This window comes from Tachypleus tridentatus, chromosome 9 (genome assembly GCF_004210375.1).
Source record: "Tachypleus tridentatus isolate NWPU-2018 chromosome 9, ASM421037v1, whole genome shotgun sequence".
Lineage (NCBI taxonomy): Eukaryota > Metazoa > Arthropoda > Merostomata > Xiphosura > Limulidae > Tachypleus > Tachypleus tridentatus.
Window position 1 is genome coordinate 51520699 of NC_134833.1, and position 24835 is coordinate 51545533.

At 36.4% G+C, this 24835-nt stretch overlaps 1 protein-coding gene across 6 annotated transcripts; it reads left to right on the plus strand.

Annotated features, from left to right (window-relative positions):
- The first annotated feature begins 1477 nt into the window (after positions 1-1477).
- LOC143225245 (cyclin-dependent kinases regulatory subunit-like) lies at positions 1478-22914 on the plus strand. Of its 6 annotated transcripts, none has more exons than XM_076454309.1 (5): positions 1478-1697; positions 11330-11422; positions 12509-12579; positions 20810-20937; positions 21828-22914. In XM_076454309.1, the coding sequence occupies exons 3-5, from the start codon at positions 12521-12523 to the stop codon at positions 21875-21877; spliced, it is 237 nt and encodes a 78-aa protein (XP_076310424.1). In that variant the 5' UTR covers positions 1478-1697; positions 11330-11422; positions 12509-12520; the 3' UTR covers positions 21878-22914. The 6 variants fall into 6 exon arrangements, with proteins under 6 accessions (XP_076310424.1, XP_076310422.1, XP_076310423.1 ...); XM_076454307.1 differs by lacking the exon at positions 11330-11422 and adding an exon at positions 3809-3859 and having other exon boundaries at positions 1479-1697; XM_076454306.1 differs by lacking the exon at positions 11330-11422 and adding an exon at positions 3809-3859 and having other exon boundaries at positions 1480-1802.
- Positions 22915-24835: the final 1921 nt, after the last annotated feature.

Below are 24835 nucleotides of genomic sequence, written 5' to 3' on the forward strand. Positions count from 1 at the left end.
TCACCTAGTAACCTCTTCTTCTTATGATGAATCCAGAGTACAGACAGAGCTCTAACAAAGACTGTAAACAGCCTTTGGCGTAAGAGACTACTTCTCAGAATTAGTCCCTGCCACATTCTCGCCACAATTTCCTCCATTCCACCCTGGATTATGTATGGTTTACAAAATGCGCTTATGTGATCACACTTTACAAATGTAACATATACATGACTGTTTAAATTTATGTTTGTATGTGTGTTTTCTTATACCAAAGCCACATTGGGCTATCTGTTGTGTCCAGCGAGGGGAAATCGAACCTCTGATTTTAGCGTTGTAAATCTGTAGACTTACCGCTGTACTAGCGGGGGAGCCCAGCTGGAGACAAATTAAGCTTAATACGATTGTTATAATTCAGATAGTTTATTTTGCACGAATATTAAACTTAATTATTTCCAGAAGCAATAGCTTATCCCAAGTTCGTTTATGTAACTATTCAAGGGCCATACGTTATGTAGTTAATTCATTAGTACATATCGTTTATTCTATCCGCTGGTTGTTCATTGAAGATTATAATACTTATTTGTTGGGAATTAGTGTATTGAAATGTCACATATATTTTGAAGCTGTTTGTAAAATGAACACTCCTTTCTTCTGCTTGGACAGATGTAAAATATATATTTCTAGTCCACCTGTGGCTCGATGGAAAGTTTGAAGATTTATAAACTAAAAATCAGGTTTCGATACCTACTGTGGGCCTCTGCCCAAAGAAGAGCTCAACCAAATTGTTTCTTGCTGAGTACAATAATTTGAAGGCTTAATTGTTTTATGGATTTGTTTTTAACTGAATATTTATCATAAATTAAGCTATTGTCTAAGACTGTATTCTTGATGCCAGAAAAATGCCTAGCCTAAAAAAGATTTGTTACAAAATAATTGTCTGCAGACTTATACTGCTAGAAACCGGGTTTTGATACCGGTGATAAGCAGAGCATTGGCAGCTCTTTGTGTAATTTTGTGCCTGATAACAAACAATAACTACAAAATGGTAAAAACTCTGTAACCCGAACGTTTTCGAAAAGGGTGGACCTTTCTTCTTCGGCCCAGTATGGCCAGGTGGTAAAGGTGCTAGACTTGTAATCTGAGGGTCGCGGGTTCGCATCCCCTCGCGCCAAACATGCTCGCCCTTTCAGTCGTGGGGGCGGGGCGGGATAAGGTGACGGTCAATCCCACAGTTCGTTGGTAAAAAAGTAGCCCAAGAGTTGGCTGTGGGTGGTGATGACTAGCTGCCTTCCCTCTAGTCTTATACTGCTAAATTAGGGACGGCTTGCACAGATAGCGCTCGAGTAGCTTTGTGTGAAATTCAAAAACAAACAATCAGCACTTATGTAAATGAAATAATATATCTTAAATAAGTATTATTAACTTTAAAGTCCCCTTTTTTTTCATACTGCAGCATTTACACTTTGTTAAGTTGTTCGCTGATTTATTAGTAAGTGTTAATACTCCTAGCAGCCGTCCTGAGATGTATTTTGACTTGAGTGGTTTATTGTCATCGTTAAGTTGCGATTTGACTTGTTTGGTCGTTTGAGTAGCGCGAACGGAACTTGTATTTAACTGAAATATGAGAGCGGTGTGACAGAGTGGAAACTGTTTTGAGAAAATAAACTGAGAAATTCTGTTTATTTAAGATATTTAATGAGCTGAATAAATTTTTTAAGGTGATTGCTGTATGCTATAGCTTTTAAGTTTTGAGTTTTTGATATAAAGTTGGGTTACGAATAATTTACAGCTAATAGCCGCTTGGTCATTAGTCTTAAGGCAAGGTATGTAACAAGTCATAATTGTAATTTTATTTATTGGGATCAATTATTAGTTACTAGTACTAGTAGTGTTTATTTCCACTACCTGTTAAAATTTTACTTTTATATCAAATTTTAAGTAAATGCTGGAAAATCAGCTAGTAATTCTGAAGTAAATGCTAAAACTATAATTATATATATTAAACAAATAAAAACGAAAGTCACAAGTAAGTTTGAGAATACTTTGTTTTACTTTGCAAAGTAAGTTCAATTTCACACTCATTTTGTACTACACTGTAATTTGTTGTGTGGAGACTTAAAAATAATAGCAGTAGTAATACTTGAAAAAGTGTTCGATCGTAATGAAATAACTAAACATCTAATTAGTATTATCAAAACTTGTAAATTACCACGAAGTAGTATTAAGAACAAAAGTTATGAATATTATAGTCATTCATTTTTATTACTAATTGTTGTGATATTTTATGTGTTACATTGGAAAACAGGTTAATAAATAAAACTTATCCAATTTGTTTTATCTAACATTTTAATTTCATAAAACTTGGGTATGTTTGTGCACTCTGATAATCTATTTTGTTTGAAAATTTTCTATGCACGAGCGTTAGTTCAAAAGCATGTGTTAGTACTTCTTGCCTTTGTCAGTCCACTATGGTTGAATGGAAGAGAAAACTTTTTTTATGACATCAGTAACACGAAAAATTGCAAAATACCAGTTGGGAAGTGTGAGTTGGGTATATTAACCATGTTGATGTTGTCAGAAGCTCAGCTAGACTTTGTGCTGTTCACTTTATCAATCTCACCAGTTGAGCAGTCTGGAAAAACAAGCTCTTTAGGAATATTGATTAAACTTCTTGGCTCTGAATTTTCAGTATTCATAGGTTCAATAATATTAGCATGTTGAATTTCAAATCATTAAATTTGTAACCTCACTTCATCTTGCATGTTATTTCTTTTATTTGCTTTGGGTGGTGATTCATAGTTGAATTACTTGTTTTCAGATCCAACATTGTGAACAGATGCACATATACTTCATTCAGAGGCAATGCTTTCTTCTTTCATGAATGTTCATAATATCATTTACTGATTTAAAACCACATTCATGAAACTGCAGTGAACTTTCTAATTTTTTTTTAATACTCATAACACAGCCTGTAGAAAAGCAGTATATCACTTTAATTAAAAAATATTAAATGAATTTCCAGTGCCAAATGCATAACTTAAACTTCAAGCAAAATTTTCATTTGCAGATTCTTGAAGTGCAGGAATGAGTTACTCTGTGTGTGTATGATTTTTGATGACAAGTGATGTCTAATAAAATTGTAATACAACCCATTACTCAAACTGTCTATCCACACTTCTCCAGGAATCATTTGGTCTGTTCTGATGTTTGAAATTTAATCATTTTACAATCTGAAAATGACTGACATTTCTTTGAAAGCTCTTGACTTTTAACACTAGAAACTTATTATACACCCTACTCAGAGAGAATACAAGACAGTTCAAGAAATTTTACAACCAGTTGAAGTCTAGATACACAAGGCATTTGCAGTTGAAAACAGACAATCATGTAAATTTTTCTTGGATTATATAAATGCAGGTGGATAATTGACCCAAATGTGTATTTGTATCACCACAAAATTCAACAGTTTTTCATGTGAGGATGCATTTAGTGTTATTAAATGCAAACATTGCAGACCAATCTGAACAACTAATTAGACCTACAATATTGTGTTGATATTTAAATCATCATTGCAGTAAATTGCACTCATTGCTAGCTGTTTGTGTTTCTATTGGCAGTTTTGTATATGACTATTAGAAAAATGTTAACTATTTGCACATTAGACAATGTATTAAAGTATTAAAGATCTTGTCTAGTAATATTTGTTGCTTTATGCTTACCAAACTTCAAGATAATCATTAATGGCATAGGAACATAGCTGTAATTGAGGTTTTCAAGTTTGTATATGGTATTGGTATATTAATGGTAATCTTTTTTTCTTAAATCCTAGGTTCTGAACATCTACTTGGAGTATCTCAGTCATGACTTTCAATTTTCATGTGTACGTGATGCAAAATTGAACAATTTCTTTATAATGAATCTTAACATATGACAAGTTAAGACATAAAATAACCTTTCATTAAATGTTTAAGCATATTTGTAAAAAATAAAGGTTATTTTAGTAGGGTATGTGCTGGACCGACCATATTGTAATAACAATGGATATGTTACATCACTTCTACTCTGCTGTTAAACACTAATCTAACCAAGTTTATGTTATAATTGTTTGTGGTTAAGTAGTTTATTCAAGAATATTCAGAAAATGATGCACAAGTTTCACAGAAAACTCATACAGGTAAACTATGACTTGCAAACCTTTAATTGAAGGACTGTAACTGGCATTGCACAAAAAATTATTCTAAATAACTCACTGTTGAACTACCATGAGTTCCTAGTTACTTTGACTAGCAATGTGCTACATCTATGAATACTTCACACAATTTTTATCCAGATTATGCTACTGTAGTCACATTAGCTTCAGACTTCAAATGTTGCTAAGTCAGATTTGTCAGTCGTTTACTTATTTACAAGTGTTACACAGAGCTAAATTCTCAACAGTGTGGTGTCATGACTTGTACTTTACCACTTTATGACATTATAATTATTTGATGGCTAAGGAAGCACATACACAAATCTGTAATGTATATTCCTGTAACAAGTGTTATTTTCATTATAAATTATATTTTAAACTATAAGTATATTACATTGCAAGTTTTTTTATTCCATCTCATCAATTTAAAAATAAAAGGTTAGTGGTAGATGTGTCAGAGAATTTGTCTTCCTTTCAGTTAGCAGTTCACAAAAACAATTTGGGGGAAGATGGTGTAAGTCAGTTGCCTTCCTCTTAGTTGCCAGTTAAACATCAGTGATAGTGGTTGTTAACCTCGGTAGCTTTGCTATAACAGAGATATGTCAAACAAGTTTGGTGGCAATACTTTGATAACTTAAATGGTTGGAACAATTGTAAACAGTTATAACTAGAAACTCTAATTTTGATTAGTTGATTATTTTTGTGCTAGTCAGTTTGAGCTGTACTTTAAATAAATGGATTTTGATATAACAGAAAATAGTAATAATGAGGAACACCAGTTTTGATTTAATCTGTGTCATTGCTGCTTAGAGTTAATTCATTATGTTAATTAATTCATTAAATCATTCCATCTGCTGTCAGTATTCTGATATGAAACATTAACTGTAATATTTATTCCAAAGAGATATCAGTACGTGAAAGCTGTAGATGAAAACCTGCACTGCAAACATTTTTATCAAACTTAAAATTTTATGGTTTATAAGAGAAAAGAATATTTGTAATGGTACATGATTTATTTATTTTGTGAGCATTGTTAAAAAAACAAAACAAATGAGATCTGTTGTCATAAGGTCAGATATATTAAAAACTATAGGTTTATGTATTTCTGGAATACCCCAATACAGATCTTAACAAATTCTGGGCACTACCCCTTGGTGTGGATTCCTGTACATGGTGAGGGGACCTCCCAGGGAAGGTTCTGTTCTGTCTGGATACCTTCTCTGGGATCTAAACATCCACCCACGTGTTTGCCGTGCATGGTGACCGGTGAAGGGGAGGAGAGGATCCTGGTGGTTGAGGGGTCCAACCCTAACACACCACTTTGGCCTTGAATTCCTGTAGACGGCAGCCTTTGGGTGGCCCCCCTTGGGTCAGTTGGCTGGATCCACTTGGGCTAGAGTCAACCAAGTACCAGTGTTAGAAGTTCTCAACTGGTGTTGTGGACATTTTGCCTGATGCTGGTGTTTGGGTAAAGTGCTCACGAAACCCTGGCGTTGCTGCATTGTCCTTGCATGACATTGTAGTGCGTCCCCTCATAGGGCTCCATGGTGGGTGGGGTCAGTGGGTACCGAAATTTTCCTTTTTTCCTATGGATCCTCCTTCAAAAAATTTAAATAAAAAAGTGAAAAGACAGTCAATAGGTAAGCGACCATGTCTTGAAGACTCTGAGCAGCAATCTTCAACATCTGTAACAAGCGTACCTCATTTTCTTATATTACATTCTCTTTCAGAAAAACCTTTCGGGCAATTGTCCCCCTTTTTTATTCAGAAGGGACTAGAGGGTCTTGCTGGCTCTCCAAAGTCAGTAAAGAAGCTTCAATCTGGAGACATATTAGTTGAAACATCCACAACCCACCACAGTGAACTCCTCTTGAATTCAACAGCAATTGGGGATATACCTATTGAGGTTACCCCTCATGCTACCTTGAATTCATCACGAGGAGTTATTGTTGAGAGGGATTTGAAGAATGTCCCAGAGTCAGAGATTCTTGCTGGTCTCTTCACTCAAGGAGTTTCTGCAGTGAGGCACATCTCCACTTGCAAAGTTGGAGTTACACTGCCAATGAATACCCTCATTTTAACATTTACATCACCACGTGCACCTGCCACCATCAAGGCAGATTATTTAATTTGCAGGGTACAGCCTTACATTCCAAACCCTCTCCGATGTTTCCAGTGTCAGAGGTTTGGCCACTCAAAGACATTGTGTTGTGGTTCCCTGACATGTGCTCGTTGTGGTGGCAAGGACCACGATGCCTATGAATGTGACATGGACCCACATTGCATCAACTGCAATGGTTCTCACCCTTCCTACTTTTGTTCTTGCCCAAAATGGTTGGAGGAAAAAGACGTGCAGCGTTTGAAAACGACTCATAACATTAGTTATCCTGAGGCTCAGAAATTGCTGCCCGCCACTCCATCTCAGACATATGCTGCAGCACTTCATTCCACAACTACAGTGGGAGTGCAGACAGATCTCTCTGTGCCTCCAAGAGAATCGTTTTCAAAATAAATGAAAAGCCTTTTAAGCTCCATGGTTAAAAAGGTTGATGAATCGACTTCCACACCCATCTCTGTTACTCCCGCACATTCCAACAAATCTCAAGATCCACATCCTTCAGTTTCAAATATAGGCATTTCATCTGATACATCTTTTTCTCCCACCCCAAGAGGCAAAACAATCATTCGTTCGCATCCTCAGTCACTGAAATCCCCTTTCAATAACAAAGATCTGCTCAGTCGACCCAGGGCAGGATCTATGGAGGTTGATAGACCTCCTCTGACTAAGGACAGTAAGGAAAAAAGATGTGATTATAAACAGAAGGGTTCTCCAGCCACTTTGCCTACCCATCATTAAAAATGGCCACCTTGATACAATGGAACTGTCGAGGTTTACGTTCTAATCTGGATGATATCAAAACACTGATTGCTTCCTACCATCCTCTATGTCTTTCCTTACAAGAAACATTTCTATAACCTGCTGATACAGTCACCATTCGGCAGTATTCTCTGTACAGAAATGGCAGGCTGTGTGATAAACGAGGACATGGCGCTATTGGTTGATCAGCATGTATCCACTCTGTCTTTGTCACTCAACACACCCTTGGAGGCCATTGCCATCCGTGTTTTCTTGGGTCATACCATCACTGTTTGTTCTCTCTACCTGTCCCCTGGTGAGACATATGATCAATCAGACCTTGATGCTCTCGTTGAACAGTTGCCATCTCCCTTTCTACTCCTGGGGGACTTTAATGGACATCATTTTCTCTGGGGAAGTGCTGTTATTGATGGGAGGGGTCGCTCTGTAGAGTGTATGCTCTCTGATCAAAATCTTTCTCTTTTCAATACTGGTTCTTCCACTTATTTTCATGCACCTAGTCAGTCCTTTACCACTATTGATCTCTCAGTTTGCCCCCCTTCATTATTCTCTCATTTTTCATGGAGGGTTGACAGTACTCCACTAGGCAGTGATCATTTTCCTATACTTTTGAGAGAGACTGGCCATGGTCCATGCCACCATACCCGCGTGCCCTGGTGGAAGCTGGATCAGGCAGGCTGGTCCACTTTCACTGCTCTTGCAGAACTTGATCCTGCCATCATAAATCAGCCATCAATAGACGAGTGTGTGGCAGCGGTAACTGGCTGTATTATACAAGCAGCTGCTCAGTGTATTCCTAAAACCTCGACATGTTTTTCCACGATATCCTTGTCCATGGTTGAATCCTGCTTGCCACTTAGCATGGAAGGCTCAAAAACGGGCCTGGGATACTTTTCATAGATATCCCACACTTTCAAACCTCGTTGCATTCTAATGGGCCCGTGCACATGCTAGGTGGGTAAGATGTCAAAACCAGAAGGAATCTTGGATTAAGTTTACAACTAGCATATCTTCTTCCACCAGTTCCAAGGTCATATGGGACAGGATTCGAAAGGTCAGTGGGCACTACAATTCTGCCCCCCTCTCGGTCTTACTCTCTGATGGTCGGGAGGTGGCTAATGTCCGGAGCATTGCTGATACTCTAGGTGAAAGCTTTTGCTGGGTATCTAGCACTTCTGCTTGTTCCTCCACCTTCTTGGCCATCAAGAGTTGGGCAGAGCGTTCACCTCTTTCCTTTCGAACTGACTGTCTCTTTGACTATAATTGTCCCTTTACACTGGTGAAACTGAAAATGACCCTTCATCGGTCTGGCAGTACATCTGTTGGACCTGATGATGTACCCTGTGACATGCTGCACCATCTATCTCCTGCTTCTCTTGATGTCCTTCTAATTGTCTTTAACCAGATCTGGCAGGAGAATGTTTTTCCTGATGCCTGGTGCCAGGCTATTATTTTACCTTTCTCTAAGCCAGGGAAGGATCCCAAGATTCCTTCAAACTACCGTCCAATTGCGTTGACGAGCTGTCTCTGTAAGACCTTAGAAAGGATGGTTAATGCTCGTCTTGTTTGGTTCCTTGAAACAAACAACCTCCTCTCACCCACCCAGTGTGGGTTCCGATGACAGCACTCCACCACAGACCACTTAATTCGACTTGAAACATCAATCAGAGAAGCCTTTCTCAAATGCCAACATCTTATGTCAATATTCTTTGACATTGAGAAGGCTTATGACACAACATGGAGGTGTGGAGTTTTGCGAGACCTCCATACATATGGGTTACGTGGTTATTTACCCATGTTTATTAAAAATTTTTTAATGGACAGGAGATTCCAAGTTTGTGTGGGTTCGACACTTTCCCGTTCTTTTGTACAGGAACTTGGAGTCCCTCAGGGCTGTGTTTTGAGTGTCACACTTTTCAGTATAAAGATAAATGCCATCACTGAACAACTCCCTCTCACTGTTGTGAATGGGCTGTTTGTCGACGACTTTCACATCTCATGTCAGTCGTCAAACATGAGATATATTGAGCGTCAACTACAAACTGCCCTCAATCGTGTACTGAAGTGGACTAAAGCGAACGGCTTTAATTTCTCTCTGTCTAAAACCATTTGCATGCACTTTTGCCCCCAACGGGGTATTCACCCTGATCCTGAACTTCATATTGATGAAGTTTCGCTGCCAGTGGTCCCTGAGACCAAGTTTTTGAGGCTTATCTTTGACCGTAAGCTGACCTTTATACCACACTTAAAGCAGCTTTGTGTCAAATGCACAAGAGCACTGAACATCCTCCGTGTCCTCTCTACTACCAGTTGGGGAGCAGATCGATGTTCTATGTTAAAGGTATATCGTGCTCTTATTCAATCAAAACTCGACTGTGGATCAATGGTCTATGGCTCTGCCAGACCCTTGGCCTTAAAGTTGCTGGACCCCATTCATCACCAAGGACTTCAACTCTGCACTGGGGCTTTCCACACCTCTCCATTTCAGAGTTTATATGTTGAATCTCATGAACCTTCTCTGCGCCTTTGCCGTTTGCAACTATCTTTACTATATTTCTTCAAAACTTTGTTCCTTACCAAAGCATCCCACCTGGGGATGTGTTTTCCTTCCTTAGTGGGCCATATTTTTTCAGAACAGACGATCTGTCATTGCTCCATTTGACATTCGCATCCAGGCGTAATTGGATGAATTGGGTCTGTCTTTGGATAACATTGCAAATTCCACAGGTCAGCTCATCCCACCATGGCTTATTACAGCCCCCAAATGTGACCTTTCTTTCAGTCATTTGAAACGGGCAGATACTCAAGATTGGAAGTACCGTCATTTATTTAATGAACATCTTTCAAACAGTCATTCCATTCCCATTTATACAGATGGTTCCAAATCAGGTAATTCAGTGGGCTCTGCTATGGTTTGCTGCGGTTCGGTGGTTGTGAGCAGAATCCCCTCTACAGCTTCTGTGTTCACTGCTGAACTGTATGCCATATCTCTTGCCCTGGATCATATTGAAGCTGAGCAGTACTCCAACTGCACTATTTATGCTGACTCGCTTAGTTCTATACTGGCCCTGGAATCGCTACACGTTGGCTCACACCCTGTTCTCACTGATATTCAAAACCAACTGGCCCATTTCTCATTAATTGCTGCTTCTATCCTGTTTTTCTGGATACCAGGCCATGTTGGTATTTAGGGAACGAGCTTGCAGACACGGCAGCTAAATCTATCTGCTCTGGCATTATCACCACTGTGCCTATTCCGTACATGGACTATGGTCTTGTATTCAAGGCTTGGCTCCGTGCTAGCTGGCAGTCCACTTGGAGTGAGCAATGCAACAACAAGCTTTTTCACATAAAACCCTTTATTGGGCTTTGGCCATCTAGCTTCCGTAAGGTTCGGAAGGAGGAAGTTGTTCTAATTAGACTACACATTGGCCACAGTTTTTTAACTCATCGTTTTCTTTTATCTGGAGCTGATGTATCAGTGTGTAGTTTGTGTAACACTCAAATCACTATAAGCCACATTTTACTTTCTTGCCATCGTTACAATTCTCAACGACGGCAATATTTTAAACATGTTTTTTCCCAGGGTTTATCTGTAACATTGGACAGTGTTATTGGTGATGGTGACACTGTCCACCTTGATAAAGTTTTTAGTTTTTTAATGGCCATTAATCTTTTTAATCTCATTTAAGTGTTGAATATTTATTCATTACACCTTTTTAATTGTGGTTCCCTTTTTACAGTTTCATTCTCTCTTGTTCAATTTGACATTGGAAAATGGCCAGAACATTAAATAACTCGACACCAGGACTGGAAAGGCCAACTTCAGGTGACTAACGCTGCTGTTTGAACTACTCGTTAGTCGTCCTGGCGAGTTGTTATTACACTTTTGCTGCATGTCATTTAACACATTTATTACTTTACCTTTTAGTACTGGCCATAATGACACATAACCCGGAACCAGGACTGGAAAGACTGACGGTGGTTCTTATACTTACCTGTTAGTCTTCCTGGCAGGTTATGATCATTACCATTCTGCTACAGGAAGTCCTTTACAACTTTGTAAACTGGATGTCAACATTGGTTTCACACCATTTTATGTTTTAATTGCTGTTTTGTTTTTACCTTCATTTACTTTTACAAATTTTACTCCATTTATTTTACTTTTACCTTTTTACTGGACATTTAACTACTCATTATTACGATTTTGCTTTATGTCTTTTAAAACTTCTATTATTTTACATTTCAATAATGGCTGCTATGACACATAACCCGGGAACCAGGACTGGAAAGGCCAACTTCAGGTGACTGACGGTAGTTCTTGAACTTACCTGTTAGTCCTACTGGTGGGTTATGATCATTATCATTTTGCTAGAGTAAGTACTTTACAACTTCTTTTACTCTGCTTTCTCTCTTAACATTGTAGACTAGGTGTCAACATTGGTTTTATGCTTTTTCTGTTTTTCAATGATGTTTTGTTTTACCTTCATTTCCTTTTATGTATTTTACTACATCAACTCATAATTTTCTTTTCTAGAACTGTTAAACAATATATTTTTTTTACTTAGATATATTCAGTTGTATTTGGGGTTTTTCACATCACGACATCCTTTGTAATTTGGATGAGGAAGGGTCTTATTCTTGTCTTAATCCTGTATTTCAATGATTGTTTTATACCCTTATACTTGTTTTGTGTTCATTTTTTATACCATAATGTTATGGATTAGGGTTATACTTATCATAATAGATAGCATAGAGAGTTGTAGAAGTTAATTCTCCAAAATTTGTGGTTATGATCATATGTGATCTGAGGGTCACAGGTTGTGATGTAACAGTATCGTATCCTTGATTCTAGAGCTTGTCCTTGTCCTGTGTTGGAATGTTTTTTTCATTTTAATATTTATCTTGTGCTGAGATGAACTTATTCTGCTCTCTACCTCTATAAAGAGCTTCAAACTTCAGTAACAATTACCTAAGCTAGCCAGTTAAGTGAAGCTTACTCATGCATATAAATAAAGATTTTGTTATTATTGTCTTTTGCATGCTTTCTTTGTTGTCATTGTCCAATTTATCTTGTGCAAGACATTTCCAGGGTCTGCATTTTGTTACTGTTTGAAACTCACACATTAAACTTGTGAACCATGATGATTCTTGGGATCCTCTTATTTACCTGTCAACCTAATTTCTTTCACCATTTGACCTGACCATTTTTAATGCAATGTTCGTTGATGATGTTTTAAGCTGTATTTTTCAAGTACTTTTAACATTATTCCTTCACAATTCTTAAATAATAGTTTAATGCTTCTGAATAACAGGATTAAGGGTCTTTGCAATAAAAAAGGCAAACCTTTTCCCACTCATGTATATTGTTCATACCATAGTTTTTTCTTCTTCAAAAAGATTTTGTAAATAAACGTGCATGACTTCTTCCAAGTGTTTATTTGTTTTTTCATTCTTTTTAGTCTGACACTGATATGCCAGAAACACAGATTCAGTATTCTGAGAAGTACTATGATGATAAATATGAGTATAGGTAAGTATGTATTTAATATTCAGATAAGTTATGTTAAACATTTAATTCACTGGTTGTGTTGTTACAATAAAAGCAAGATTAAGTAATTCTTTATCTTTCTGCTTCACCCTTTCACTCCCAAAATCAACTAAAGTTGATTTAATCTTTACTGCTATTAAGTGTGGAAATAGACTTTTCTCCACAGCAGTCAAAATATTTTTCCTTTTACATCCATATATGCTGCCATCTGTTTATGACATTGGCAAATACAAACATAAGACTCAGCCAATCTACCCATGCTGCCTATGCTAGTAATGGTTAAGTGTTTAGTTGATCATAAAATTAACTCATTACTCAGCTTTCTCAAATTATTTATTTGGGTCAAAAATGCACTTTATTTACTTTGTAAAAAATATCACCAATTTATCAACTAAATGGTTAACCAATTGCCCATCACTAACCTATACCATATTTTTTTGCATGTTTTTACTATAATTTAGGTACTTTATGTACACCATGTACTAAACTGCAAAAGTAAAAATAAAAAATTTCATCATTACATTATTTTTCTTCTACAAGTCAGATGATGCATTTTATCATGTATGTGATTTTCTGTTGCTTCTGGTGTGTGTGTATATATATATTATAAAGATTTGTAGGAGTTATGATAGTAGTACAAATATATATATAATGCATTTTCATGCTTTTTGGAAAACATTTTGCTTGTTGAATCATATTGGTCAATTTTATTGTCATATATTGAAGAACCATTTTAAACTAATTTTCTTGTTGAAACTCAATTTCAAAACACTTACATAAACTCACACTATGGCTTTATTCTGACAAAAGTTTCTTTTCTCTGCCCATTTAAACAATGGTATATTTGAATGCGACGTTGACTGCTCCAACATTTATATGCCATTATATTTATCAGACAAATTAAGTAGTGTGATTCTCTCCACCTGTGTCAATGTGTCTTAATTCCAAATACTTGTATAAGTTCCCTGTTGTTACTTGTTCTTTTTTGTTGATGGAAGGACATTGCATGGATGTGGATTTTAGATAGTCTCTTCCCAATGCCTAAATCACGTGGATCTACCTTGGCATTCTGTATCTTTCCTTCAAGTGTATAACCTTTTTTCTCATTATTCTTTCCTTTCTTTTCCTCCATGCAGAATGGTATGCCTTGGTGTACAATCTAGTTAAACCTTTTTGTGGATTCCAAACTTTAGAGTCTCTAACTGGGCTTGGGGTTCTGATCAATTATCCCCTCAATGTGGATATGTGTACGTGGTAAGGAGACCTCCCAGAGAAGGTCCTGTACTTTCAGTTTACTTCCTCTGGGATCTAAACATACACCTGCGTGTTTGCTGTGCGTGGCGACCTGTGAAGGGGAGGAGAGAATCCTGGTAGTTGAGGGTCCAACTCTAACACAACTCTGTGGCTTTTAATTTCCTGTAGATGGGCAATGTTGGGGGCACCTCCCCAAGATCATTCGGCCAGTCCATTTGACCCAGGATCAACTGAATGCCGGCATAGAATGTTCTCAACAGGTGTTGTGGACATTGTTTCTGATGCTGATGTTCAGGAATAGTGCTCAGGAAACCCTGGTGTCGCTGCAGTGACCTTATATGGCACTGTAGTGCATCCCCTCGTAGGGCTCCTTGGTGGGTGGGGTCAGTGGGCACTGAAATATTCTTTTTTTATTATGAATATCCCTCAAACAAAAAAATAAACAAGCATGACAGCATAGAAAAAAATCCAACTACTGGCAACCGACCGCACATTGATGAGTCTGTACAGTCAAACTCACAATTTAAATCTGTCCCGTGATTTTTAATTATACGTTCTTTAACTGATAAACCCCAGGGCAGATGTCTTCATTTTTTATTCATTTTATTTTTAGTGGAAACAGCTTTATCACAATATTCCAAACTCCTCTTGAACTCGAAGGCCATTGGGAATATACCCATTGAGGCTACTTTTTGTTCTACTTTGAATTCTTCCAGAGGAGTTATAATTGAGATGGATTTAAAGACCATTCCAAAGTCAGAGATCCTGCGCTGAATTTTTACTCATGGACATGGGATTATGGAGCTGACAGATGTTCTAATATTAACATTTATAACATCGTGTCCTCCTTCCACAATCAAGGCAGGTTATCTGAATTGTAAGGTGCAGTCTTATATTCCTAACCCTGTTAGATGTTTTCCTTGTCAATGATTTGGTCACACAAAAACATCTTGCCGTGTTTCCTTAACATGTGCTCGTTCTGCTGATAAAGACCATGATGCTTTTGAATGCTAACTAGAACTGCATTGTGTTAACTGTAATGGTCCACATCCTTTCTATTTTACTTCTTGCCCTAAATGGGTGGAAGAGAAAGAAATACAACATATCAAGACATTTCATAATATTACTTATCAAGAGCCTCGGAAATTACTATTTACAATTTGCTGTTGTAATCCATTCCACAACTACAGTAGGAGTCCAGACAGACCTTTTCATTACTCCTACAGAATCCTTAACAGCACATTTTAATCTAGTACTCTCCAAAATCAACAAAGTTAAAGAATCAGTATCTACTTCTATTTCTGTCCCTACCACATCTTCCAGTCATTGCCCAACTTCACCTTGTTCAAGCCCAGGTGTTTCCTTGGGGTCTTCCTCTCTTGATACCTCAAAAATTAAACAATCCATTCATTCATATCTTCAATCACTGGAATATATGTCTACAAACTCTGACCTGCCTACTTGATCTAGAGCAAGATCACTAGAGAGTGACCAACCCACATCCAGTAAATAAAAAAAGTGAGGTTGCAAGCAGAAGGTCTCCTCCCAAATAAATAAAAATGGCCATGCTAATTCAATGGAACTGTCAAGGTTTTCAATCAAATGTGAATGACATCAAAGATTTGATTGACTTTTATCATCTCAAATGCCTTTCTTTACAGGAAACATTTTTAAAACCTACTAATACAGTCACAATTTGACAATACTCCTTATATTGAAATGACAGATCATGTGTAGGACAAGGACATGGGGAAGTAGCACTGCTGGTTGATCAACATATGCTCACCCCGTTTTTGTCATTGAATACGCCCTTGGAGGCTGTAATCATCGGTATCTCCTTGGGTTGTACCATCAATGTTTTCTCTCTGTACCTTACCCCTGGAAAAAATTATCATCCATCAGACCACTGAGCAACTGCCAACCCCCTTTTTAATTTTGGGGAATCTCACTGGGCATAATCCCCTCTGGGGTGGCTCTAGTATTGATGTTGAAGGGTCATGCTATAGAGCATATGCTTCTGAATCACAACCTGTCTCTCTTCAATACTGGGTCTTACATGTATTTTCATGCACCCAGTTAGTCATTTACTGCTATAGATCTTTCTGTCTGCTCCCCGTCGCTTTTCACATGCTTTTCTTGGGAGGTTGACATCAATCCACAAGGTGGTGATCATTTTCCTCTCATATAAAGAGAGATTGGTTGTGGTCAGTGCCACCTGACCCATGTGCCTCAGTGGAAGTTGGACCAGGCCAACTGGCCCTCTTTCACTGCTTTCTTGGAACTTGATCCTGCCATCTTATGTAAATCATTGATGGATGATTGTGTAGCAGCAGAAACTAACTGTATTGTCTAAGCAGCTGCTCAGTGTACCCAAAACTTTGACATCTTTCCCACGGCATCTCTGTCCTTGGTGGAATTCTGCTTGTTCTATGACATTGAAAACCCAAAAACATGCTTGGGATAAATTTTGTAGATATCCCATACTTACAAACTGCATTGCATATCAGCAAGCCCGTGCATAGGCTTGGCGAGTTAGACCTCAAAGCTGAAAGGAATCTTGGATTAAATATACCTCAAGCATTTCTTCAACCAACAGTTCAAAAGTCATATGGGATAAGATCTTAATATTCAATGGCCATGAAGTTGCTGATGTTCAGAGCATTGCCATTACTTTTGGTGAATGTTTCTCTCATGTTTCTAGCTCTTCAAACTCAACCCCTTCCTTCTTAGCTATTAAAACACGAGTTGAACATCTGCCTCTTTCCTTTTCGACTGATCATCTCTATGACAACAATTGCCCTCTTACACTGGTGGAACTCAAACTTGCACTTCATTGATCTGGCAATATATCAGTTGGACCTGATGATATACATCATGAGATGCTACACCACCTTTCTCCTGCCTCTCTTACTATTCTCCTGACAGGAGAATGTCTTTCCTGATGCTTGGCACCAAGCTGTTATATGCCCTATTCTTAAACCAGGGAAGGATCCAAAGATTCCTTCGAATTATCATCCCATTGCTTTGATGAGTTGTCCCAGTAAGACCTTAGAGAGGATGATTAATGCTCATTTTGTTTGGTTCCTTGAATCAAACAACCTTCTCACACCTGCTCAATGTGGATTCCGAAGAGAGCGCTCCACAATAAATCACTTTATTTGCCTTGAAACATCAGTTAGAGAATCCTTTTAGAAGCGGCAACATCATTTCTATTTTTTCTTATTTATTAAAAGCTTATGATACAACATGGAGATATGGCATCTTGCGAGACATTCACTCATATGGATTGTGTGGCAATATGCCACTTCTTATTAAGCATTTTTTAATGAACTGCTGATTCCAGGTTTGTGAGGGCTCAACACTTTCCTGTGTTTTCCCACAGGAACTTGGAGTCCCTCATGGCTGTGTTGTAAGTGTCACACTTTTCATTATAAAGATTAATGCCATCAGTGAACAGCTGCCCCCTACAGTTGCAAATGGTCTTTTCGTTGATGACTTTCACATCTCATGTCAGTCATCAAACATGAGGTTTATTGAGCAGCAGCTACAAACTGAAATCAGTCATATACTTAAGTGGATCACAGCAATTGGTTTTCAACTTTTCCTCTCTAAAACTGTTTGTGTACATTTCTATTGCCAACGGGGTATTCATCCAGATCCAGAACTTCGTATTGATGATGTTGTACTTCCTGTCATTCTCAGGTCTTATATTTGATTGTAAATTAAACTTTATTTCCCATATCAAGCAACTTTGTGTCAAATGTATAAGAGCATTGAACATCCTCCATTTCTTCTCTTCTACCTCTTGTGAAGCAGATCAATACTCCATGCTTAAAATTTATCATGCCCTTATCTGATCTAATCTTGACTATGGGTCTATGGTTTATGGTTCTGCCAGAACCTCAGCACTGAAAATGCTGGATCCTGTCCACCATCAGGACCTTTCATATTTCTCCAGTCCAAAGTTTGTTTGTGGAGTCCCATGAACCCCTTCTGTATATTCACCGTCTCTTATGTATGCTTCCAAACTGGCTGTCTCACTCATGTTTTTGCATTTTTAAGAGCCATTGGTTTTTTTTAACTTAATTTAAGGTATTTATTGGACTATACACTGATTTAGCATGATTTCTTTTACACATTTTAATTTTATTTTGACCTTAACCCAGGACTGGAAAGGCCAACTTCAGGTGACTGACAGCAAGTTTGAACTTAATGATTTAGTCTTCCTGGCAGGTCTTAATTTTACATATTTTTACCCTCATTTCCATATACCATTATAGTGTACTACATCTTGTTTAACACAGATAGCCTTGTAGCTTTGTACCAATAAACATGAAACACCTACCTACTTACCTACATGATCAGTTATCCTTTGTTAGTCTTTCTTAAGCTCACTTTTTTCCTTTGCTTCCCACACACTACCCCTTTTTTGTTATTTATACTCTTTCTATCTCCTTTTGGAAACCATCCACTGTTTTCCTGAGGGGTTTTCAGTGGACACTTGTTTCCTTCCTTGATGTTGGTATGTTCTTTCTTGGCTTTGTGTCTTCTGACTTGGTTACTCTGTTGCTGTGATTTGTTGGGGAGGGAAACCATTCTCATCTGAGTTCATTTACCTCCCTTTTATCTTGGAGGATCTTCATGTAGCTCTTTTCCTTTGCTAAATGTGTGTTTGGTTGGGTACCCAGTTCTTTGTAGGCTGAGGCTGTGCACCAACATTCTTCCATGACTATCTTTCTATCCATGTTTTTTTCTCTTCCAGTTGCTGTCTCCCATTTTCCAAACACCTCTGCTCTCTGTACTTTAATTTCATTCCTTTCCTTCCATCTGTTCTTCCACTATCCATATGTTTCATTACAAACAGTCTCATCATTGACTCTCTACTGGGCTCAGGAACAGTAGAGAATCATTTGGCTTAATTTGTAGATCTATGGCTTTCTTTTGCAGCTGACCATTGGGAACTACAAGATTTATCCATTGGCTTTTCCTTTTGTTTTTCCCATTTTCCTCCTTTGTCTCCTTTCCCTTCTCCAGGAGATCCTATCAGTGTTTCTCTTAGGTTATGCCATACCTTATGCCCAAGGATGATATCAGAATGGTTTCCCACTCATTTTCTAGAATTTTTTTCAATATACTTGTTTTCCAGTACACTGGAGGTTGACATCCTTTCCTCATTCTATATCATCTTTGTCAGTTTCTTTACCTTTTTCATTTTACCATGTGGAGTTTTCTTCTGAAGATTTTTTTTTCTAGGCTGTGTATGAAGATTGATGTTTCTGATTATTATCGTCACTTGTCTTTGTATTCCCATCTCCCCAGCACTTAGATTTTATCTTGGTTGCATTTATTAGTTCTGAGCTCTTCCTTTTTGTCTGGTCACAGCTGAATTTTTTTTTTAGTACATACATTCAATTGGGATTGAGATTTTACCATTTCATGGATGATTGGCATCTTTCAGCTGTCTTGACAGGACTCCTAACTATACTATTCTTCTTCATGAGGTGGCTCATCTAGCTCTGCTAGCCAAAACAGAGTTTCATCTCACACCTGCCAAATATGTGGTTCATTTGGGTGTATTCTTCACCTCCCACCTCAGCAGGGCACAGCATTTTCTGTTACACTTGTAGGCTACAAAGGGTTTGGTTTTAAAACTCTATTCTATACTTCTCTTCCTGCATGAGAGATTTTGTTATTGGGTGCATTGCTCACTTGGAACCACTTATCTTGGATCATCTTCCTGTGCATTTTTTACTGTGGACTTTACAGGATCAATGAAACCTCTCATGGGATCCCTTTTCTAAAGTGTTACAATCCTCATATTTTTAATGGGTTTGCTATCATCTAGGCACTCCAAACATTGACAATTTTGTCACACATGAAAATGCTAAGCTTCTTTTATTTGGTTCTCTTCTGTTCAGCATGCATCAATACTGTCAGGAATGGTCTGATTTCGTCCTTTGTGCTTACACGTATTTATCTCCTTTAAGTTCACAGGTCCATTTGATGGTGTCTTATTTGCTAGCTCAGTCATAATTCCTTCTGCTGAGCCTTCTGACTTTTCCCTTCCTGCATATTGACTGAAAATGAACTTTGCATTAGAAGTAAAATCTAATAGTCATGGTGAATTTCAGCTTCATTAACATGTTTAATTTCCACCATTTCTGTTCAGCAACCTCTTTAATACAGTTGTGTAGTCAATTGCACAAGTTGACCTCTGTATGTAATTATTTTTACATCAGAAAAGTAATGTAATGCAGTGGGAGGTATTTATGTACTTAACTTTGCTAGATAATTTATATATTAGAAACAAAATTTTGCAATTTTCTCAGAGCAGAGGAACCAAGAAAATGTTACCTGGGATAGCTGTTAGCTGTTTCATTCTACAGCAAGCTCATTCAAAGGTGACTTCTATCATATGGGATAATAGTATTTTAGCCAACCTAAACTTGTGTGTGTGGCTATTTTACAACTTTTTCAGTTAGTTTTGAGGCAGTTTCCAGGGTCCATACTTACTTTTAAATTGTGTCTGCTTTTCTCTTTAATATTTTTTGTGGCACAATGGACCATAATTAGTATACAAATTTCAATTTATTTGATTTTCTTCACAAGTTTTAAATATTGGTTGTTGTTGGTTTTTTGCACTTCACCACATTTTAACATTTAAAGCTTAACTTTTAAAGTATTATGGTGCACAGCATAAATATCATTTCAGGCAGTTTTTATCTCTCATTATCTAGTCAAACTAATAAGTTGTAGTACTGAATGAGTAGTGGTTTGTGGGAGACAAAAGATGAAATGGAAATGTTATTTTTTCACACATTTCTGATTTTGAATCAAAAATAAATGAACTACCAGAAAGTGTCAGCAGGAAGAATTTTACACGATCAACCTGATGCTTGCCATGACAGAAACTAGTCCTTCCCATAAATCTTAACTTTCATTTTAATATTTCTTGTAGACATGTAATACTTCCTCCAGAAATTGCTGCACTTGTGCCAAAAACTCATCTAATGACTGAAACAGAATGGAGAAATCTGGGTGTTCAACAGTCACCAGGTTGGGAACATTATATGGTACATAGTCCAGGTAGGCTGATAATTCATTCAGTAATTTTACCAATTAGTGTACTTAACTTGGTAAACTTAATCATCTGTGTTGATCATATATTCAAACTGTAGCTAAAAGTATTTTGTGAATTATTAAATTATATAACATGCTGTACATTGTTGCATGCACTGAATCTTCATTTTTGCTTCCAAATAAATCATGGAGTGACAAGAATCTACAGTTAGAATTTCTTTTATGCCAAACATATGATATAAATTGTTTAGTGAAGACAAAATTATTTCCAGTAAATCCTAACATGTTATCTACAATCAAAGTGTTATAAATTATAATTCACATCTATATAATGTGTTCTTTTGTACTTTTAATATTTAGTAATGTAGTCCTATTACAAAAATGTGTACATGCAGATAATTTATGTATGGCCAAATACAACATTTTTATTTGTAAAATATTTTATTTTGTAATACTTGAGTTTTTTTTGTTTTTTTTTAAAGAATGTTTAAGGAGTTCTGTATTGGCTTGGATTTGGCCATGGTTGAAACCTTTATGGAGGGATTAAATTTCAGCTTCATTAACATGTTTTATTTCCATCATTTCTAATTAGCAACCTCTTTAATACAGTTGTATATTGTTTAATTTTTTTTGCCTCAGCATAAATTGTTATATGTTTAACGTTTCTTTCCCCAGAACTTAGAGTTGAAGTTAATTTCTTAAGAATCAGCCTTCCTTTTACATTAAGGACCATAATACATATTGAGACAAAAGTTAAATATTAATTTTCTTCTGTGTATGATTTTATTTAATAATTTAAACCTTATAATTAAATGAAAAGGACTGTAATTGTTAAAATTACTTAAAAGTACTGTAAACCACAAAATGTTGTTTTAAAAATTTTATTTCCTTTCCAGAACCTCATGTGCTGCTGTTTCGAAGACCTATTACTGGCTCTGTGTCTTGATGACAAGTTTATTTTTCTGTTAAAAGAAATATCAGTAGATTTTAGAGGTGCCCACATTGTTATAAAACATGTGGTAGTTACTGATGCATATTGAATGACAATGAACTCTTACAAGTGTGAATCAATACATATTAGACCTTGGAACTTACATTAATGTTTGAAAACTGCAAAAGCACTACCTTTATAGGTAGTGTTTATAGGTTGCAATTTACTTGTGGTATTGTATTGTTTAAAGATTTTCATGAAATTATGATCAGTTAGGAAATGTTGAATAGGTACCTCAAGAAAATGTAAAGGAAACATTTTCTTGTGTTGACTAATTCACAGAAAGCTGCATCTTTTTTGTTTGTCATAACCTAAGTCAGATAATTACATTTTAACTGTCATGTTGCAGTGTATATTGTCTTCAGATGTAAGGAAAATCAATTATGTTTTCAAAAAAGTGACAGTGTTTTTGGTTTATCAAATTATCAGATGATAACTTGGATATATAGAAATATTTTGAGATCATTGAATAGTGTGGTGTGTGTTCTCTTAAACAGTTCTGTTGTTCAGGGCATATCTTAATGCGATAACTTTTTGTTATTAGAGTTTATATAAATGTAAATTGTCAAAGACAGAAGAAGCAAGTACCTTTACTAACCTACTAGCTTTGAAACATTTATAATTTGATACTGTTTTTTGTAGAAATACCTATAAAGGTCACTTATTCTTTCAGAAAATGGCTATAGTAACATTTAGACTAGTGGAGTTCATTTTTGTACAAGTTTTGTACTGCAAATTTTAATACATAAATTAGTAATTGGAATGGGACCATCACACTTAAATAAATTAATCACATTTTAAATAATCATTAGAAGGGGCAATTAGGATGTACATAAATGTGTGATTGTAATAATTTCAATTAGTTTATGCACTTTTGATTACTTACATGGTTATAGTAAGAGTTTTTCACAAAAAAATAGGTTAAATTGGATTTAACAATGAACAGTAATACTGTTTTTAGAAGTGATTTTTTTGTTCAATAAAAAGTTCACATAAAATTTTAAAGTATTTTTCATGAGAGAATTTACAAATGTGGATTTGATAATGTATAATAGTGGCATCTTTTAATCTTCTCAGGTTAGTGTTGGGCAATCTAAATTAATCTGAAAGCAACATATGTAGTTCTCAAACACCCTTAAGGACCAGTAGATGCCTCCATCTTAACCAATCATAAGATAAAAACTGTAACTTGAAAAGTAAATTGTTTGTGGAAGATGTTTTAGGATATAGGGGAACTTGGACCCATAAGGGCCACATTTGGCCCAGAGGTTGACCACCATTGCTTTAGATGCTCAAGATGCATTGTGTGACTTTAAAGGAATTAAGAGCAGTTTCTTAACACTAATCTTCTGGATAATAAACTGAGAGAAGACATGTTGTAAATTTCTTTGTTGCAGACTTCACTCATTGTGATTCTAGAGATATGCTATTAAACCAAAACATATTTAAAAGTTTGTATTTTCAACAATCAAATTGTAGTTTGATGTCCCCTGATGATGAACACTTCTTCTTTGAAGGCAGATACTTCATAACACATCACCAACAATAATGATTTTTGCTGGTGATGCACTTCCAATGCATTGAACTACAGTCTTTAAGACTATTGGGTGCTTTAGATTTTTCATGTAGGAAAAGTATCAGCTATTCACATGACTCATGTCTCCATTACAAGTTAGGATTGAAAAATATAAGTAAACTCAACCTATGATATATCCAAAATTTAGGCTACAACAGTAGTTACAGTATGCAAAGCACATTTTGTATTTCCTGTCTTAGGCTTTTCATATTCACCAATGACATTCAAATTAGTTTTCATTCAGACACCTTTCTATGTATTTTTATAGGTTTGACAATAGAATTTGCTCAAGGAATGTACCTAAGTTTTTCTTCTAACTTATTGTTTTGCATTATGGTGCTAAATATGCTTTCTCATGGGAAAGATTGCTGCATAATGAAAGACACTGACATGATAATATTTATTAACAGATCAGTTGATACCTCAAGGGAATATATATTACTATTGGAATAATAATCACTGATATTGGTAGTACAATCACAAGAATGATGGCATTGCAGAATTGTGTATATGTCATATTACACTCTCTCACACTATGACATAATTTCTTCAGACAGAATTCAAAACTGGCAACTGGTAGTATTGTACATCATCAGTGCACTTGTTTGCATTTATTGTTTTTCATTTAACAAAATTTGCATGTTACTTTGTTTTAATAATTTGTTTAGTCTCTTTTTATGCTTCAACCTTAGTCAGAGCCAGAATAATTCATTAAAAATCAGCATTACATTTTCTGATGTCTTTCTAGTTTTACAGATGCTGTTCTTGTATCCTAAGATTATCAGTGCACCTGAGAATGTCACAGAGTAAGGCAGTAAAGATAAATTATTGTGACATGGCTACCTGATTTATTTTTCAAAGTTTTTTTTATTTATTTATTTAAAGCTACAGAACTTTAAAGCATTCACTAATCAGGGTAATTCAACTCTAATTCTGTTCAATGCCACCTCCAAAACCAGACAAAAGAAACTGGAGATTACATTGATAGACACTGTCTGCCAACCTGGGCTGTCTTGTGAGAAAAGGAGGCATAATGCACCCAACAGTGAGAAATGGAGCAGTTGTAAGCTTCTTGATGTCATGAGTTACAGAGAGACCTGTAATCATACAAAACTCAATATCCTGTGGTTCATGAGCAAGGATGTAATACTTGTTCAAATATTGGGAGCCCTTTAGCACGTCCACTACTCTGTATCTTCCATTGCTTAGAATGTCCAAACCAAGTATTGGAATATACTCCTTGGAAAAAAGGTTGTTACCATCACAACAGATCTCTGTGAGTGAGGTTAAAATATTCAGTGTTAAGAGTACAGTTAAGAAAAGTGTAGATTGCTTCA

What these genes read in the sequence shown, in the direction of transcription:
- LOC143225245 (XM_076454309.1), top strand. Translation starts at nt 12,521, where the DNA reads ATGCCAGAAACACAGATTCAGTATTCTGAGAAGTACTATGATGATAAA. An exon ending in GATGATAAATATGAGTATAG is followed by an intron (nt 12,580 to 20,809) that starts GTAAGTATGTAT and finishes TATTTCTTGTAG; the next exon opens with ACATGTAATACTTCCTCCAG. An exon ending in TTATATGGTACATAGTCCAG is followed by an intron (nt 20,938 to 21,827) that starts GTAGGCTGATAA and finishes TTTCCTTTCCAG; the next exon opens with AACCTCATGTGCTGCTGTTT.